This window comes from Erythrolamprus reginae, chromosome 1 (assembly GCF_031021105.1).
Source record: "Erythrolamprus reginae isolate rEryReg1 chromosome 1, rEryReg1.hap1, whole genome shotgun sequence".
NCBI classification, from domain to species: domain Eukaryota; kingdom Metazoa; phylum Chordata; class Lepidosauria; order Squamata; family Dipsadidae; genus Erythrolamprus; species Erythrolamprus reginae.
Window position 1 is genome coordinate 358,127,333 of NC_091950.1, and position 20,797 is coordinate 358,148,129.

Below are 20,797 nucleotides of genomic sequence, written 5' to 3' on the forward strand. Positions count from 1 at the left end.
TGTCATTAATTTTGAATGTCAAATTGATAGTCAAAAATGTTTGGCATTGAAAATATAGAGTAAGAAAATGTTAAATGCTAGGTAATTTTTATGTTATCCTATATATAACTAAAAGAATGTGTAAATTATATATTCAGAAAATGTGTTTATGAATATATATTCTATACAAAGTTGCAGATTAAACCATTGCTACTTTTTTATTTCTGTGTGCCTTTCAATTAACTAATCCACTAATCCAATTAATGTGTGCCATGCTGAAGATTATGGATAAAAGAATACTAAATTATTTATGCTTTCCATGTCATTTGCCTTTGCTTTTATTGCTTAAGCCAAATGCTGAGTCTATCAGATTTTGTTGCATACATCTATTCTAGAACATTTTATTGAACATCTAGAAAAGTTCTTCTATGTGGGGAATAAATTATATTCTAAATAACATTTAATTTTATTCACCTATATTATTATAATCTTATGCCATTGCAAGTATACCATCTAAGGTGTACAACCTTAGGTTTCTGTAAACATTGCTGGAGTTTAGGTTGCATAAGCTTCAGACAGTATTGTTAGAGCATCTGAATGCTGACAGCCAGAATCTAACATCTGGTTAGAAAAGCCTGTTTCTGATATGTTTGATTTAATTCTCTCAAATACTGGATATCAAAACTATTTGGGTTTTCTAGTTCAGAAGTTTAATTTGCTGGCTGGGATTAATGTGATTATATATTTCTTATACAAGAGGTCACAGCTGTGAAAAGCTAGATGTTAGAATCTACTTAAGCTCTACATCTGGCTGTGAACGCTTGATTCTCAAAGGAAAGGGATTTAGATTAATATTGAGGAATTTCTGATTCTTAAAAGCAAGCCTTTTTTTAGCCATCACCTGCATACATTCATGCCCATTTACTGAGAAGGCAGTTTAAATTCACATAGATATAATTAAAATTCATTTTTTAGAAAATTAGATAATTCTCCAACAGTCTTCTACCTAAACCCCCCAATTTAAGCTAAAATCATAAACAGATTTATGCGGAAGTCAAATTGAAGTATGTTGGATGCCAGAATAGGACTGCAAAGTGTAGTACATTATAGACTGTATAGACATGGTTATGAATTCTTATTGCTGAGTAAATAAGAGTTTTGATTAGCCAGTCTAGTTGAGAAAACTTGCCTTGCTTTATGACATAGAGAAACATCTTATTGGCTTAATACAATAATGTATGAATTGGGGATTATAAAATAGAAATAACCTTGGTGATATCAAATTGATTTGGCAATATGGATATAATAGGTTTTTAATTTTCTCTATAGAACATTCTGTTAGGGTTAACATGAAAGAATATTTGTAGGCTTAGCATTATAACTGTCCATGTTTGTAAACTTCTGGAATGCATCTGACAGAATACTGACTAAATAGGACAGTGGCTTGATTCAACAGACCACTGCATTTTTCTACATCTTTGCTAATATTTTTCTTTAAAATTTATTCATCTGTATAATATAATGCCTTTATTCAGCTAAAACACTGTTGGTGAAGATCTAATCTAGTGATGGCAAACCTTTCTTTCCTTGGGTTCCAAAAGAGCATGGGCACGCTATTGTGCATGCGCGAGTGTCCACACCCATAATTCAGTGCTTGGGGAGGGGGGAAATGGCTTACTCCAGCCACCGGAGACCCTCTGGAGAACATAAACAGCCCGTTTCCCAACTTCTGGTGAGCCCAGTAGGCTCGTGTTTTGCCCTCCCCAGGCTCCAAAGGCTTCCCTGGAACCAGGAGACGCCCTCCCCCATTCCCCCGGAGACTCTCTGGAAGCCAAAAAAGCCTTTCTAGGGCCTCTGTGTGAGCCAAAAATCAGCTGGCTGGCACACACATGCACGTTGGAGCTGAGCTAGGGCTATGCCATAGGTTCGCCATCACTGATACTCCATCATCAAAGGAGAATTATTGAAAAATAAATATAGACATTTTAAAATAAAATTTAAAAGCATGTTCATAGTTTCCTCTAAGAACCTGTTCTGATGAATAAATATATTAACCCAATAATTGCAGGTTATATTATTTCATCTTGAAGTATTTCAGTTCCTTAATGTAAAATATAAGCCATCTGTAGGATTATTTCATTGTAACCCAAAACTCAAATAATATAACAGTATTATTGTAAAATTAAAGAAAGACTAAAGCACTTGTGTAATATTGATTAAAGAATATACATCGTTAATTCGTTAATTGCTATTGAAATTTCCCTTTGTGGGCATCCTGTGCTATATCTTTTATGAAATTCCAATAAATGTTTTTAATGAATGTATGATTTTGATCCTGATGTGAAGGAAGTAAAATTTATGATATGACCATTTGAATATAGCCAGTTTATTATAAATTGAGAAATAAGCAGTAGGTGCTGAAATGAGCAAGCAAAAAACCCTATAGCATGGGTGTCAGACTCGATTGCATCATGTGACCTATCGTGACATTTCTTTTGCCTTTGCGGAACCAAGTTGGGTTTAGCCTGTATATGACGCAAGCAGCCCGCGGGCCAACAGTTATAGAGGCCTGCCCTATAGCAATCAAACTCTGATTTAATATACATTAAATCATTAATGTATACTACTATGCTTCTGGTATTTTGTTTTATATTTTAATTTAATTTAATATTATAGCTATAATCTCTAATGCATTTTTTACAACATAAAAATATTATTTAGAAAAAAATCTCTCCTTATCAAAACTGTAGTTTTCCACAGTTATATTTCCTTGTATTGAGTTTGTAAAAGTTTTGAAATCAGTTTATATCTGTAAAGTAGATATGGCTTAAATGCTTTCTTTTTAACATAAAAATACAAAGTCAAAATATTAATAGTGGAGTACAGAAAAGTAGAACAGCAAATCTACTATTTCATCCTTAATCTTGCTATGCCATGTAACTAAGCAGAAGGTGTTTAAATTGGAATAAATAGATGAATTAGCAATGCCAGCTTCAGTGCTGGCCTACTTGAAAGGCTTGGATTGGATCAATCTGGAATATTATTATTGTTGTTGTTGTTGTTGTTATTGTTATTAATTAAATTTATATGCCACCCCTCTCCGAAGACTCGGGGCGGCATAAAGACAGTATACATTGAGATATAATAGTAAAAAATTAAAATTAAGAATTACATTTGAAAAAAATAATGTTTTTGAACCTGTTAACAACTTATGTATTTTAAGACTGAGCTCTTAAGTTTGTCAGATGTAAATGTAGCAAGGCTAATAAATGCAGCAAGTCTAATAACTTTATTGTTAGAAATAATATGATTTTATTGAGTTTTGTTATTTGTTTCAGGTTCATCAGCAAAAGCCTTGGTTAGTTTGAAAGGTAAGACAACAAGATTATTTCTTCATATATAGTATTCATAAAGGTTAAATCTTACAAAAATCTTGTTTAAGGAGTATTATGTTATGAGTGAATTTATACATTGCACAAGCTACAGAATTTTTAATCATAGTTTGTTGAAAAAGACATAGCACATAACATCAATTATAAAATCATAATTTGCAAGGTGCCTGGTGAGGCCAAAACAAGTCATGAATTAAGTTATATGAATTTGTATGTTACCTACTCATTTGTGGCAACACTTGATTAACTTTGTACAAAGCGATATTGAGCCCAATTAGTACTTGGATATGAAAGAGAGAGAGAGAGAACACCCAAGCTGTAGGATAAACATGCATAAAGTGACAATATATAAATATGGAATCAAATGATTATAATTATGGAATCAAAGTCAACTGAAAAGGTTTAACTTCAGCTAGAATGTATCTACAAGGGATTGCATTTGTGAAAAAAATTAGTATGTGAATATGTGTATGTGTGCGTATATAAGCATGTGTGTAATATACTTGGAATTATTATGCTGTATTCTCTTTTATTTTTGTATATATTACTTTCTGTTAAATATCCAGCAATCAAGGAGACATATACCCAGTAGTTCTGTGAAAGCAGCCAATAAGAAATAAAGCAAGGCAAATAAAATTAATGAGTAATAAGCAAATAAAATTAATGAGTAATAAGTTAATCCATAAAACTTTCCAGAATGAAAATTTAAATTATGCAAGAAATAAAAATGTATTTATTCTACAATGCATTTCTATATAATTTGCTTTTATAGAAATGGAAATGTTAAGATCGGGAAGATAAATAAATTGAAAAGTTCCAATTTTACTTCCATAGGCATGAAATAGGAAATTGGGGGTCCATTTAAATAACATATCAAAATTCGTTTTTGTTTGAATATTGTATTTAAAAGATTTGAAATTTTAATTCAGTATTTTTTTAATATTCTGCATTAAAGATCAAATGTAACATTTTAAACTTTACTTTAAAAAGTACTGTAGTTAGTCATTTTGAAATGAAAACTATATTCCCCCCTAAAATGCTCAGAATTTCCTGTTAGATTGGAACGAGCGTTTTCACACACACACACACACACACACACATCATTCTCTTCCTTTTTGGGGTAAGCAATATTATGCCAAGTTCTAAAAAAAGTAAGCCAAAGAAACACAAGGCATGAGGTAAGGAAAGAAAATACTGCAGCTGATTTTCTGGGCCTTCTTTTTTTTAATGACCCATTAAATCAGATATAGTATATTTTATGAGCCATTCCTTTTATTCTGTTTGATGATACCATCTCAGCATGCTTCTTATGTGCTGATTACTCACTTTTTATTCAATTCACAATTCATTCTTAATACTATTTATTAGCTTAAGGATTTCATTCTCATTGCATTCAACTTTTATATTTCTTCTGGCATGCCAAACTCCTATATAGTACCCAAGTAAAATACATAGCTGTTTTCATTCTTTCAACAAACATTTATTCTTTGCAACAGACTGAATACTATCCATAGCCATTCTACCAACATTTGTAAAAATTTTCCATCCACGTTTCATAATACATAATCTTATACAGTATTGTTATAATGTTTTCAACATGTACATAAAACATGAAAAAATATACCCTACCATGGCTTTTGATAAATTATAAAATTATATGACTATAATTGATTTCTTCCATCATACAATCTAATACTGCTACAGAGTTCTGTAAAAAAGCTATGAAGTGGTATATAAATCTAAATTCTATTGCTAGTTGTGCTACAATCATTTGGGTTCTTGACCAGCAATACAGCATTATCTGGATATAAAACTGCATGGGTTTTCACATCCCAGATAAATACATTTGTAATTCAGGGGTGGATTTCACTTATCTTGGCCACCGGTTCACATTGCAACGTTTCGTGTGCACGCACCTGGTCCACTCATGCACACACATGCATCCCCTCATGTAATTTTACACACGTGCATTCTCCATAGCTCAAATCAGCCCGAAACACAGCTGAGGAACTGATCAGCTGGGCTTGGGCCAAGGAATAAAGATTGGTATAGAACCGGTGACGAGTGGGAAGGCCTTTTTACAAGCAGCAAAACAGGAAAATACTTCAAAACAGTTAAAAATTCATTTAAATATCACAAAAAAAGATGGCGGCATCCACGGACCGGCATTGGTCAATCCAATTCAGTGACGTCATCAGCAGGTCGCTAGCGGCTCAGACGATCCAGTCCAAACCAGGAGTCTACGGAGAGGGGCGGCATACAAATCCAATAAATAAATAAATAATCTTCCTCTGTTCTAATTTCAACAGAAATATTCCATATATTTATTTATTTTATTTATTACTTAGATTTGTATGCCGCCCCTCTCCGAAGACTCGGGGCGGCTCACAACATGTAAAAACAAATCATAAGCAATCAGACAAATTTAAAATATTTAAATATTTAAAAAACCCCATATGCTAACAGTCACACACACAGACATACCATGCATAAATTAAACGTGCCCAGGGGGAGATGTTTCAGTTCCCCCATGCCTGACGGCAAAGGTGGGTTTTAAGGAGTTTACGGAAGGCAGGAAGAGTAGGGGCAGTTCTAATCTCCGGGGGGAGTTGGTTCCAGAGGGCCGGGGCCGCCACAGAGAAGGCTCTTCCCCTGGGGCCCGCCAACCGACATTGTTTAGTTGACGGGACCCGGAGAAGGCCCACTCTGTGGGACCTAATCGGTCGCTGGGATTCGTGCGGCATACACATTAAGCATGTGAACACGAGACATCCCCTCCTTACCCCCATCCAATCTTGAGCCATTTATTAAACATTCAGTTCTCAAATGTACTCTACTTCTATCATGTAACATTCTTAGTGCATTCATTAATTAACATTCAAGTTCCATATTCACAGAAAAATTCAAGTAAAGTTATTCATTTTATCATACACTTCCTATGAATCAAAAAGTATATACAGTATGTATGGTTTATATGAGATGTATGATTGCTTTTTATATTAAGGGTTTTTAAATTGTTTTAATCAATTGGAATTGTACTTTTTTATTGTTGTAAGCCGCTCCGAGTCTACGGAGAGGGGCGGCATACAAATCTAATAAATAAATAAATAATATATAATAAGTGTTGTATATGCTTTTAATGATCTGAGAAAGAACCAATCGTTTCCTGCCAAACAGAAAGCAACAGTACAATTCCTAGATTCTGTTCATTACCATCTAACATTCCCTTTCAATCAAAATTCTGCTGAAACTTCACAGATACATTTAAGTAGTCCATCTACAATATAGGTAATCCTCGACTTACAACAATTTGTTTAGTGAGCGATCAAAACTATAATGGGACTGAAAAAGTGACATGGCCATTTTTCACCCTTACAACAATTGCAGCATCCCCATGGTCACATAATCAAAATTCAGCCTTTTAGCAACTGACTCGACTTTATGACAGTTGCACTGTTCCGGTGTCATGTGATAACCTTTTGCAACCCTCTGACAAGCAAATCAATGGGGAACTCAGATTCACTTGGTAACTGTATTACTAACTTAACCATTGCAGTGATTCACTTAATAACTGTGGCAAGAAAGGTCTTAAAATGGGCAATAGTCACTTAAAAATATTTCACTTAACAACAGAAATTTTGGGCTCAATTGTGGTCTTAAGATAAGGACTAGTTGTACAGAATTTTTATTCATTCTTGCTTCTTTTCTCCTTCTCTAGGAAACAGTAACTGCATTCTATCAATTGTCAAGCACAGATGCAGTCTTCACTTATACATTAAACAATTCATATAGTAACTTCTTAAGCATCTAAATTTATTTCTCTAGTACATTATCAGTTTACCATATTCAACACTTCTACACCCGTTCATGATTACTTCTTTGTCATTTTTTTCTTCAACATTAACATTTATAGCATTTGTTTAAATTCCACTCTTCAATGTCACTTTTATTCCCATACAAATGTTTAAAATACTCACAGCAGCATTCCTCATTTCAGCTTCATCCTACACCATTTCATTATTTTATGGAGTGCTAGAGACTCCTTATTTGCCTCTTCATGCAATTCCAAAACAACTTAGTTCCATCAAAATTACTTTGCACTTTTTTTTCTCCTTCAATCTTAATAATTGAAGTGCTCTCTATAACCACAGTACTTTCCTTTCAGTTTAATATACTACTTTCTTTCTCAATATACAGAGGATATTGAAAGTCTACATAACCATTAAAATGCCATTAAAATAAAAGATAATACATATCAGTACATTATGCCACACACAGCATTTCTTTTTAATAAATTCTAACTTCGTGAATTAAAATCAATATTTATACAAAATTGATGCCCAGTTGCAGCAGTTTCTGATGGGTGGGGTTCAAATAGTTAAGATGATGGTTGCAATGTGACAATCAAAATCTCACCCTTTTGTGCATGTATGCAACATTGATACATATACTAAAGAGGATTTCTGTTACCACAATTACAATCTTGTTTTATTTTCCACACACATATACACACACTGCAGATGCCACTGCTCAATTTTATCAGTATTAGCAAGTTTGTCCCTGATGAATCATTGTGCAGCAAATATTCCTCCCCCTTCCCTTTATGGAGGAAGGCAGATGTAATTTAATCTGAAAATAAAAATGAGGTATAAGCATACAAATATAATTGATTGGGCTTAAGAGCAAAGAAAACTGAAAAATTGCTTCTGAAAATATACTCCTCAGGTTGAAATGAAATCATATAACTGGAAATTAATTTGATGTAAATTCTCAGAATAAGAATGTAATTGCCATAATTCACATTTTAATATTAAGAATATGTATAATTTGTGAAAGGAATTATGTATAAAATATATAACTTATTCATTACAGAGGGAAGTTTATCCAATACATGGAATGAAAAATTCAGTTCTTTGCAGAAAACACCCATTTGGAAAGGCAAAAATGCAGGAGCTAATGTAGAAATGGTAAGAAGCAACTTTTATCTTTATAAGTTGATTTAATATATTTTTGTCTATCGTTCTTTCAAAGCAATGTGTTCTTGTCTGGTCTAGTCTACAAAGCTAGTTAAGATAGTTTAAAAATACCTTTCTTTCCTTTTGCTTTCCATTGTAACATATGGAGGGTACAAATTATTTCTCCATAATGGGTGGAGCTAACCTCCAAGAATGGGATGACACCATCCCATCAGCCAATAAGGACTGAATCTGACAATTGATGTAATCATCTTCCTGGCCTAGATTCCCCCTCTTTTGATTAAGTCCTCAGGCTGAACAGGATGCATGTTTTTCACCTGCTCCCATTCTTCTGAGGCCTTTCTCAACTTGCTATTACTGATAGTTACATGTGAGTTTCTCCCCAGCTGACCGACAACACCAGAGTCGCTGGGTTGAGCAACTGTGAGCTTCAGCTCACCCTACGTGCTGGCCCGAGGACTGTGGATTCTAAGAGGATTCCTTCTTGTCTTACCTCAGGGGACCTCCTGGATCTCTGCTCCAACTCGGTGTCGGCCTGGCTTAATCCAGCAATTGCTGAATTGACTCTCAGTCTCTGCAACCTTGCGCTAGTGAGAAGTACAGCTAGTGAGGATTAGGGCATGACAATAGTTCAGAGTTCACCATTGAAGCTCATGCAGTTGCCCTGTCACTGCCTCTCGACATAGGGGTCTCAGCCTCATAGTACTGGTGCTATCCGTCCAGCCTCCACCTCTCTTAGTAATGGCCCAGACTTCTAGCCACTGGCCCAATTAACACAATCAGCCGCTTGCTAGAGCAACCTTCTGGACTCGTTTCCCACAGCTCCTCAACAGTAGACAACTTTTGGACAAACTGCACTGGTTATTTTGAGATGCCGTGTCGGTGGGCGGATTCTGCAGGATTCCCAAACCCTCTGCGTGCCCCGTTGTTTGCAACAATAGGTGAAAATGGCCATTTTTGCAAAAAAAAAACCAACGGTGCACAGAGGGTTTCAGAGACTTGCAGAGTGCTCTTTGGGGCCAGGGAAGACAAAACCTTTTTTTTTCTTACTTAACCTCTTTGATATTGGTGCATCTTATACACCAGTGCATCTTATAGTCTGAAAAATACGGTAATTAAGATCTCTGAATGATCATTAGTGAATTCACACATCCTGTCATCTTTTCTCCTTTGATCTCAACTTAAATCAAGTTAGAGAAGTCTGTTCTAGATTTCAATATAGTTAAGGATTTTTTTTCTTTAAAAAATTATAATGAGCTTGCTGTAACTGGTTCTGCGAAGTCTTACAATCTGCAAATCATGTTTTTGGTTGTATTTTTTTTGGGTTGCAGCCTTTCAGAAATTCAAAACGAACTCGTTCCTTTTGTGAAGAAGATGAAAAACAAATGAATACAAGATCACCAAAAAGAAATCAGAGAGTTGGGATGGTCCCACAGGTATTCTTATATATGAAGCTCTTTGTATATAAGTAGATTGTTTATTTTAAAAAATGGCATACATAGAGCATACTTATATTAAAAGTTAAGGACATCACTTTTTGCCTGTAAAAAAAGGAATTTGCTGATTCTGCCTGTTACTCATTCCTTCCATTGAATGTGAGTTCTAAAGTAATGATAACCCTTTGGGTTCAGAATGTCAAAACTTTGGAAAAATGCTTAACTTGACTCTGCTGATCCGTCACACACACCTACAACCCAAACAAAAGAGACATAATTCCTTACATATTCCTTTTTAATAATATATATCAGCCATAGGCAGCTCCAGGTCATACAAGGCCTTCATTGTTGAAATGGCTTTGGAGAATGCTCTTTTGCAATCTCTGCATCCTCCAAAAACAATGCAAAAGCATTCCTTGTTCTCACTGAATTTTTGGAGACTGCAATTTCTGGAGGCTATGCAAGAGCACACCCCATTCTTTTGCAGCCTCAGTAGCTTTGGAAAAAATGGTTGAGAATTTTGTCAGAGGTTGGTGAATACTATGTGTGTTACCCAAAACTGTGTGAAATGTCACCATTGACACGCATGTCATAGGTTCACCTTCCCTGTTGATTATCATTATATAGCAATTTTCTTTGGATAAATGAGCTAACACTATATTGAGGTGTTGAAAACTTTGTAAAAATGCTATAAATTTGCCTTGTTGTATTATATATGATAGATAAAACCAAAAATATGTAAGTTTCTATTATCAATAATATTTCACTTTAAATTCTTAAATGTAATATATTAATAAGCCTCTATTTATCTTTGTTACTTAGAAATTTACTGTAACAGTACCAACACCAGACAAAAAGGCATCACAAAAAATTGGTTTGCGACTACGTAATTTACTCAAACTTCCTAAGGCCCACAAATGGTGTATATATGAATGGTTCTATTCAAATATAGATAAGTATGTATGACTTTTCATCTACTACTTTAAATCAGTTTATGATTATTAAGCTTATTGTTTATTTTTACTTGGCTATACTTTTCTAAAAATTTAACTAATGTCAATACATCAAAATATATTTAAGTGTATTCAACACTGTGAGAACCAGTAGGAGCCCATCATTGGATAACATCATATACTGGATATAATAGCCAGTACACACACACACACACACACACACAATTAAATCTGATAGATATTTACATTAAATTGGTAACTCTTCATTCTTCACAGAATTAGAAATCGGTGTTAATTTTTAAGTGAAATTTAATTTACATTGTTATCTTCAATATGTGTATGTAGAAGTCTTATGTAAATAAAAATACATTTGCCCTAACATATTATTACATAATTCCTGAAAACATTCATGCCTATAGTGACAAAATATCACTTGTTTTTAATAGGCCATTGTTTGAAGGAGATAACGACTTTTGTGTTTGCCTGAAAGAATCTTTTCCAAATCTGAAAACAAGGAAATTAACCAGAGTAGAATGGGGGAAAATTAGACGATTAATGGGAAAACCACGAAGGTAAAACTTTACTGTGTTTTGAAGAATTGGGTCTTTTAAGCTATATTGTATGTGTGGTAGAGACACTTACTTTTACTTGATAGTTTTCTTTCAAAAAGTGCTAAATAGTTTTTAAAATACAGATTATGCTTTGTAAATACAAGTGAGAATGAAAAAATATGACACTTTATTTTTTCTTGTAAAAAAACTGTTAGATGCAGTTTTTGTATCGAATAGAAAATGATATGATTTACGGCTATGTAAACCAGTTCTACAAAATTGAGTAATAAATTTTAAAAATTGTATCCTTATCACAAAGTAACATATACAATGCATTTCCTACCACAATCCCCTGGGGCATTACAATTATGCAGGTGAAAAATGCAATTCTTGATTAACCCGAAAGCAAGCTTTCTCACTTTGATTTTTCATAATGGCAATGTCATCTATTACTTGATATCAAAATATTTTGAGAATCAAAATAAAGAGCTCCTTAAATTTGGTCTATTCTTAATCCTTCATCTTCTCAAAACTACTTAGTAAGAGCATGCTGTATTTTGGATTAGGTGTCATTAACTTAATGATAACACCTGCTCTGTCATATAGAATACTTGAGTTGAAATCATATGTACATATACATAAGAATAAATCTCACTGAGGGCAGTACATAGTAAAGAAAATGTTTTGCTAAATAAACTTTCGATGCACAAAATTGATTTGTTAATTGCTGAAATGCAAACATGATTCCCATAGTCTGTCAATAGTACTTTAGAAGTGAGCAGTATGCACCTGATTTCATCCTGTGCTTGGCCATGAGAACAGAATTACAGAAAAATCTAGAGAGCCACATGTTGCCTATCTCTGCCAGACTGATGTAGCTGTTTTTATTTATTTATTTAGTATTTATTATTTAGATTTGTATGCCGCCCCTCTCCGCAGACTCGGGGCGGCTCACATCAAAGTGAAAACAATTTACAACAAATCTAAATTACTGTTTAAAAATATTTTAAAAACCCCATTTTCTAAACAAACATACATCCAGACATACCATTCATAAATTGTATATGCCCAGGGGAGATGTCTCAGTTCCCCCATGCCTGACGACAAAGGTGGGTCTTAAGGAGCTTACAGAAGGCAAGGAGAGTAGGGGCAGTTCTAATCTCCGGGGGGAGTTGGTTCCAGAGGGCCGGGGCCGCCACAGAGAAGGCTCTTCACCTGGGGCCTGCCAACCGACATTGTTTAGTTGACAGGACCTGATTCGTGCGGCAGCAGGCGGTCTGGGAGATATTCTGGTCCAATGCCATGAAGGGCTTTAAAGGTCATAACCAACACTTTGAATTGTGACCGGAAATTGATCGGCAACCAATGCAGACTGCGGAGTGTTGGTGAAACATGGGCATACCTAGGTAAGCCCATGACTGCTCTCGCAGCTGCATTCTGCACGATCTGGAGTTTCCGAACACTTTTCAAAGGTAGCCCCATGTAGAGAGCATTACAGCAGTCGAACCTCGAGGTGATGAGGGCATGAGTGACTGTGAGCAGTGAGTCCCGGTCCAAATAGGGCCGCAACTGGTGCACCAGGCGAACCTGGGCAAACGCCCCACTCGCCACAGCTGAAAGATGGTTCTCTAATGTGAGCTGTGGATCGAGGAGGATGCCCAAGTTGCGGACCCTCTCCGAGGGGGTCAATAATTCCACCCCCCCCCCCCCCAGGGTAATGGAAGGACAGATGGAATTGTCCTTGGGAGGCAAAACCCACAGCCACTCCGTCTTATCCGGGTTGAGTTTGAGTCTGTTGACACCCATCCAGGCCCCAACAGCCTCCAGACACCGGCACATCACTTCCACTGCTTCGTTGACTGGACATGGGGTGGAGATGTAAAGCTGGGTATCATCAGCGTACCTCACCCCATGCCCTTGAATGATCTCACCCAGCGGTTTCATGTAGATATTAAATAGCAGGAGGGAGAGGACCGACTCCTGAGGCACCACACAAAGGAGAGACCTCGGGGTCGACCTCTGACCCCCCACTAATACTGACTGCGACCGACCGGAGAGGTAGGAGAACCACTGGAGAACAGTGCCTCCCACCCCCAACCCCTCCAGCCGGTGCACAAGGACACCATCGTCGATGGTATCGAAAGCCGCTGAGAGGTCAAGAAGCACCAGGACAGGGGATAAACCCCTGTCCCGGGCCTGCCAGAGATCATCCATCAACGTGACCAAAGCAGTTTCCATGCTGTAACCGGGCCTGAAACCCGACTGCTGGGGACCTAGATAATCAGCTTCTTCCAAGGACCGTTGGAGCTGGAGTGCCACCACCTTCTCGACAACCTTCCCCATAAAGGGAAGGTTGGAGACTGGACGGTAGTTATTAAGTACGGCTGGGTCCAGGGAAGGCTTCTTGAGGAGGGGGCGCACGAGCGCCTCTTTATAGGATGATGGAAAGGATCCCCTCCCCAAGGAAGCGTTGACAATCTCCTGGACCCAGCTCCGTGTCACCTCCCTGCTGGCCGAAACCAGCCAGGAGGGACACGGATCCAGTAAACAGGTGGCGGAACTCACAGCTCCAATGGTCTTGTCCACTTCATCAGCTGTTAGTGTACTGTTCATTCTTTAATGGGTGAATTTGTTTACAGTGGGCTTGAATTTTCTTTTTTCGCATCATTTAACATTTAATATTTAGCTCTTGTCCTTCAGGAAACAGTTTATGCTGCTTATTGTTAGTTTTACTTAGAGAGTAAATATATAAACATGCACATATTTCATAAAAACCTTTTACTGTACTTCTAGGGGACCATCTGCAGGATTTAACACATTTGCATGAACACAGGTGAAACAAATCAGAATAATTTGACTTTCTGTTTGCAGATGTTCTTCTGCATTCTTTGAAGAGGAAAGGTCAGCATTAAAACAGAAACGGCAAAAAATTAGATTACTGCAACAACGAAAAGTGGCAGATATATCTCAATTTAAAGATCTTCCAGAAGAAATTCCATTGCCCTTAGTAATAGGCACAAAAGTTACAGGTATATTTAATTGCTTTTACATAAAACCTTTTTTTTTAATAATATTGAGTTTTACTGATTTAGCTTAGTTTGAAAATAACTTTTCTTTTTGCATGCACTATTGCATCCATCCATAAAAACATATTCTGGTTGATTTAATTATTTCAAGTCTAAAATAATTCAGTTTATCATAAAATATATGAAAATAATACTTCAAAGCTTTCCATCATTGACAAGAATCATATATAGTGAAATCTTATGTCCACAGTATGTTTATCATATTTGTGATTGAGGTATTTCAGTGTTTTATTTTTCTGAATGGCCAAACTTTATTTTTATCTGTTTTTAATTGTTAATACAACTTATATAATGATAATCCTGGGTACATCCAGCCCCACTGATACCTACTAGCATTGCAATCAGCTTTCTAGAATGAAGTTATTCCAACCATATCTATCTTTTTTGAGTATCACTAGTATTTTGTTTTAACTGACACCATTTTGAGATTTGACACTTTTTACAGTATGTACTTATGAATAGGCGTTTTCTAAAAATCTAATCTAACTTTTTATAATTTTATGAGGATAGCCATTCATGTTGAGCGAACAATGGCAAATAAAATCACAGGCTACAGAGATGCTATCTGAAATCAGAGATACCTTTCTGAACCTTTTTAAACTTAGAAATAAGTTTAATTAAATTATTGTTTGACTATTTAAAAACAATAATTTAACTTATTTCTAAGTTTAAAAAGGTTTGTAATAGTCAAATACTTTGAAAAATGAAACTTACTTAATTTTATTACTATAGTGGTTCAGTTTTTCCTTACATAAAATTTGGAAAGCTAAATTGACCATGCAATTTAAATTTCATAACAGCCTAGCAGGCTTACTGTATTTTTCTCCAATTAATAATGTGATATTGATCATAGCGCGGTTACGTGGTTCCCATGATGGACTCTTCACTGGACAGATTGATGCTGTTGACACTCTTAATGCTACTTACAGAGTAACCTTTGAGAGGACAGGACTTGGGACACATACAATCCCAGATTATGAAGTTCTCGTAAGTATTGTATTCTCATTTTTTAAAGAGTTAAAATATGAAACAATACAAGATAATTCAAGGATGAAAACATACAGTACCAATACAGTCAATTTTATCAATGTTTCTAAAATACACTTGGTTCTCTCTCAAAACACTACTAAAACTTGATCATTCCATTAGCTATAGGTAGTCCACGATTTACAGCCGTTCCTTTATGGACCAAACTTTAAAAATTGACTTGTAACATTTTTTGCACTTAAAACTGTTACAGCATCCTTGTGGTCATGTAAACAAAATTTAAATATTTGGCAACTGGCATGGACAGTTGCAGTAACCTGGAATCATGTGAACAATTCAAGCAAAGTCATTGGGGGAGCCAGAGTCACAGCCATATTACTAACTAACAATTGGAGTGGTTAAATTAACAACTGTAACTAGAAAGCTCATAAAATGGGACAAACTCACTTAACTGTCTTGCTTAACAACAGGAAATTTTAGCTCAATGTGGTCATAAGTACAGGATTACCTATATACAAAATTATTTTAATTGATTTTTTTCCTTTATAACTTCAGAGTAATGAACCTCATGATACCATGCCAATTGCTGCCTTTGGACAAAAACAACGACCTTCTAGATATATTATGACACCTCCTCAATTACATTATACACCTTCCCTTCAATCACCAATTACAGTAAGTGATGTAAATTTAAATTTTGCTCCATTTACTAATTAGCTAAATTTTTAAATACTAAAAAACATTAGCAGTTCCAAAAATTCTAATGTTTAATTAAAACATTTTTTTAAAAAAATTATTAAAATGCAACCTTTGTTCTTTTGTAGGACAGTGATCCTTTATTGGGATCTTCTTGGAAAAATAAAATTTCAGGTTCAGATAGTGAAACATTAGGTGGTTTTCCAGTAGAATTCCTTATGCAAGTGGTGAGTCTCAATGTTTTTCAGTTTTACCTGTATTGATGGATTGAAACTTTTTGTTCAGGGATGATAACCTCCATTGTTAAAAGTAATCTTATGTATAGCCGCCCCGAGTCTTCGGAGAAGGGCGGCATACAAATCTAAATAATGATGATGATGATGATGATGATGATGATGATAGAAAATATTTGTGAGAAATCATTATTCTGTCTAAAATATAAAACAAAAGCATACAAATTTTTGGTCTGTATTATTAAAAGTGAAAATAAATATTTGGAAAATAAGTTACAATTTTAAGTCAAATCTTATGTTTGTAATATTTTTACTAATAAAAATGTATAAATCAAAAGTTGCATGGGATTTCACAAAGATTTGATGCAACCAAAGGAAGTTAATTCATAATAGCTTTCTCCTAAAAGTTTATTTACTATTCTGCAATCAGCTGTGAAAATTCTATTTCAAAATCAGCAAGTCTTAAACCAGTGAAATCTGTTTTTAAAAACTATTTGCACACTGTGGCCATTATGGTAGAAAGTCTAGGGCAGTGATGGCTAAATTTTTTGTCGTTGTGTGCTGAAAGCGTGTGTGTGAGAACATGACAGTGCGCCTGCACACCTGCACCCATAATGCAATGCGTGCACGACCCCCACACATGCATGTGCGACCCCTGCGAATGTTCTGCCCTCGCACATACACACATGATCCCATACATGCAGATACGACGCCCACCCATGCATGCGCCCCATGTCCCATTTCGGGCCTGAAGGCTGCCTGCACTAACCCGGAAGCCAAAATGGAGCGTGGGGGGGAGCATGTAAGGCCTCAAAATGCAATGCGAGCACCCCTTGTGCATGCACAGCAGAGATCTGAAGACCAGCTGGCCAATGGGAGGTGCACACACATGCGCAGTGGAGCTAGACTGGGGCGATGGCTGGTGTGCCTGTAGAGAGGGCTCTGCATGCCATTTGTGGCACCCGTGCCATAGGTTCGCCATCGCAGGTCTAGGGACTTTAGTTCATCAAATGAAGTCACAGTTAAGATTTTTAATTATGGTTTGTTTTTATATTTGAACTGATTAACCACAATTAACCAGTCAATCTATTGTGTCTAGGAACGCTGCCCTTTAAACACTCACTAATTGTGAGTATGTCACTAAGACTGCAAATGTGGGCCTGGGTTGCGAAGTTATTGTACAGTATTAGGAATATCATAACTTTGGTTGGTGAAAAAGGCGGTTGATAAGCAAAGTGTATCTATAAACAAACATAAGGCTGCTAATCAAGTAAATGTTATTAAATGGGTAGTTTCAGCATGCAACATCTTTGGATGATCTAAAGAGAACAAAAAACAAAGTGAAAAATACTGTTTGTTACAATTTGGTGTGGAAGTTAGACCTTCCAGGCAGAGAAGTTCAATCAGTAAATTTGACTTATCAGGGGATATATTAATAGATTTGGCTGCAGCAGCTTAATGTATCAAGCTTGAAATGGTAGACTTGTGCCGTGAACTTTAAATATTTAATAAATAAATTTATTCAGACTGGGTAGAAACAATACCCATCTTGTTCTCATTTCAACACCATGACAAATTCTTTGGGAAGTGTTTCCAGGTTTTAGTACAAATAGTACATTATGTAGTATTGATTTTGAATATAGACCAATCTAGAATAATATTAGATTACCGTACTAACTTCAAATTTCTATGGTATATGGAAAATATATTATATTCTTTTCTCTGCTTTCCTTAGACCAGATTGTCAAAAATTCTTATGATCAAGAAGGAACATATCAAGCAGTTAAGGGAGATGAATACAGAAGCAGAAAAATTGGTAAATATATGTATGCCCTTCTTTCAGTGGTCATTATTATATCAATTTTGTGATCTGGCAGATTTCCAGTCTTTTCTCCCCATATTGCAGATATGCTCTAAAAGCCCCAGAGATAGTAAAAATGTGTTCCACCAGTGCAGTGTTTCTTAAACTCCTGGGTTTCTGAAGACCCTCATAGAGGTCTGCAAAATCAAAATTATTTAGTAATCCAACTTGAAAAATAATACAATATTGAATTTCTGGTGAAGAAATTATAACTGAAGCAGCCAATGACCGTGGTGGAATAAAGAGTCAGCAGGCAGCAGGCTGTTTGTACATAATAATAGTAATAGTAATAATAATAATAATAATAATAATAATAATAATAATAATAATTTATTAGATTTGTATGCCGCCCCTCTCCGAAGACTCAAATAAGAGGAGGACTTGAAATCACCCAAAAGGACACCATACAGTTGCTCTTCATGAAGAGACTGCAAAATAGCACAGGGAACGCTCAACTTGTTAAACCACAGTCAACACCTTCTAAAAGACTCTGGGCTCACAACATCATTTTAAATCACATTTGGCAATAACTTGTTGACTGCTTTTCAGTTATTAAGGAACATTTGAATCAACAAGTTTTATAGTACTGATTGAGTCCTTTAATCCTTAATAAAATGAGTTTTAAATACAAGTTTTAAATATTGCTGTCCTACAAAGCAGCAAAGACTATATGTCAGAATGGTTGTGCATTTCGCAACTCCAAATCTCAACTAATAAATGCTCTGTTTTGCATATTGGCAAAAAAAAATCAACACCATACCTCTCCCGATTCCTATGAGGTCAGTAAGGGGCGTGCATAAGTGCACCAGAGTGCCTTCCGTACCCTGTCCTAATGTTTCTCTTTTACTAGTATCATGTATATAAATATTATTATATCTTTGTATACCACCAATACATACTTGACAAAACAAATAAAATAAAATAAATAAGTTGGGCGGAAATGATCTTGTAGATAACTGTCACTTTGTCAAGGATCTAGGTAGGAGTTTTCATCACAAATGATCTAAGCCCCAGAACTCACTGTATTGCCAAAAAAGCATTAAGAATTGTTAACTAATTTTGCGAAGCTTCTTCCCTGGTAACATTGTATTGTTAACTAGGGCATACAAAACCTTTGCCAGACCAATTCTTGAATACAGCTCATCTGCCTGGAATCCACACTGTATATCAGACATTAACACAATTGAGTGGAGTCCAGAGATATTTCATGAGAAGAGTACTCCACTGCTCTGTTCACAATAGAATCCCTTATGCCACCAGACTTGAAATTCTGGGCTTCAACAATTTAACTGCACTGCTTGCAGTCCAATCTAAGTATAGTACACGAAATTGTCTGCTACAACATCTTGCCTGTCAATGACTACTTCAGCTTCAACCAGAATAATACACGAGCACACAATACAAACCACTCCAAACTCAATTGCAGAAAATACGACTTCAGCAACAAAGTGGTCAACGCCTGGAATGCTCTACCTGACTCCGTTGTTACAGCCTCAAACCCTCACAGCTTCAACCTCAAACTGTCTTCCGTGTACTTCACCCCATTCCTAAGAGGGAGCATGCATAAGCGCACCAGCATGCTTACCATCCCCGTCTTACTGTCCACATTTACTGTATCTCTACTCTTCCTTTGTTTATGTTTAGCTACAACTACAGTAATTCGAAATATATTTAAATAATTTACAGATTAAATGTTAGCAGTACAGTGATCCCCCGGTTATTGCGTCCCCGACCATTGCGAACAGGGTAATTCGCGATTTTTCAACCCGGAAGTCAAAACACCATCTGCGCATGCGTGCCCTTTTTTCTATGGGCACGCATGCGTAGATGGTGCCCGGCAGATCAGCTGCTGGGCGGCTTCCCTGGGTCTTCCCCCTCTTGCTGGCGCGAGCAGCGGGCATCAGCAAGGAGTTTCCCCACCGCCCATGCAAACTCCTCGCTGCCGCCCGCCCTTCGCCCGCCCACACCGTTCATTCTCGCCGCTTTGGAGCTGAGTCCTGAAGCGAATTCGCTTCAGGACTCAGCTCGAAAGCGGCCAGAGCGAGCGCGGACAAGCCGTTCGCTGGCGCTAGCTCTCGCCTGCCTGCCCGCTAGCGAGGAGCCGAAGATTGGGGGCGGCGCGGCTGTTTTAAAACGTCGCCACCGGCATGGGGGCCTTGCCAGCACCCCCCGGACCACCAACCCGGGTTTGGGGGTGTGCTAGCGAGCCCCCCATGTCGGCGGGGACGTTTTAAAACACCCGCGCGACTTTCCAATGAGTCCCGAAGACAACGCGTTTGTCTTCGGGACTCATTGGAAAGTCGCGCGGGTGTTTTAAAACGTCTCCGCCGGCATGGGGGGCTCGCTAGCACACCCCCGAACCCCCAACCGGGGTTAGGGGGTGCTAGCGAGCCCCCCATGTCGGCGGGGACGTTTTAAAACACCCGCGCCGCCCCCAATCTTCGGCTCCTCGCTAGCGCTGCGGAAGTAAAAACACCATCTGCACATGCGCAGATGGTGTTTTTACTTCCGCAGCGCTACTTCGCGAAAACCCGCTCGTTGCGGGGGGTCCTGGAACGGAACCCTCGCAACGAGCGGGGGATCACTGTAATTGAATAAGAGGATTCTTAGTTCATCAAATATATTTAAAATACATTTGTATATTTTT

At 36.9% G+C, this 20,797-nt stretch overlaps 1 protein-coding gene across 1 annotated transcript in view; it reads left to right on the forward strand.

The window, feature by feature from the left end:
- The window catches only part of LIN9 (lin-9 DREAM MuvB core complex component), a 30,112-nt gene that overhangs the window by 2,736 nt on the left and 6,579 nt on the right, over nt 1-20,797 (forward strand). The window contains exons 2-11 of the mRNA XM_070734335.1: nt 3,318-3,350; nt 8,244-8,338; nt 9,679-9,783; nt 10,606-10,739; nt 11,183-11,308; nt 14,159-14,316; nt 15,227-15,360; nt 15,916-16,035; nt 16,185-16,283; nt 18,025-18,105. Coding sequence (XP_070590436.1) covers nt 3,318-3,350; nt 8,244-8,338; nt 9,679-9,783; nt 10,606-10,739; nt 11,183-11,308; nt 14,159-14,316; nt 15,227-15,360; nt 15,916-16,035; nt 16,185-16,283; nt 18,025-18,105 — 1,085 coding nt within the window. The remainder of the gene's footprint in view (nt 1-3,317; nt 3,351-8,243; nt 8,339-9,678; nt 9,784-10,605; nt 10,740-11,182; nt 11,309-14,158; nt 14,317-15,226; nt 15,361-15,915; nt 16,036-16,184; nt 16,284-18,024; nt 18,106-20,797) is intronic.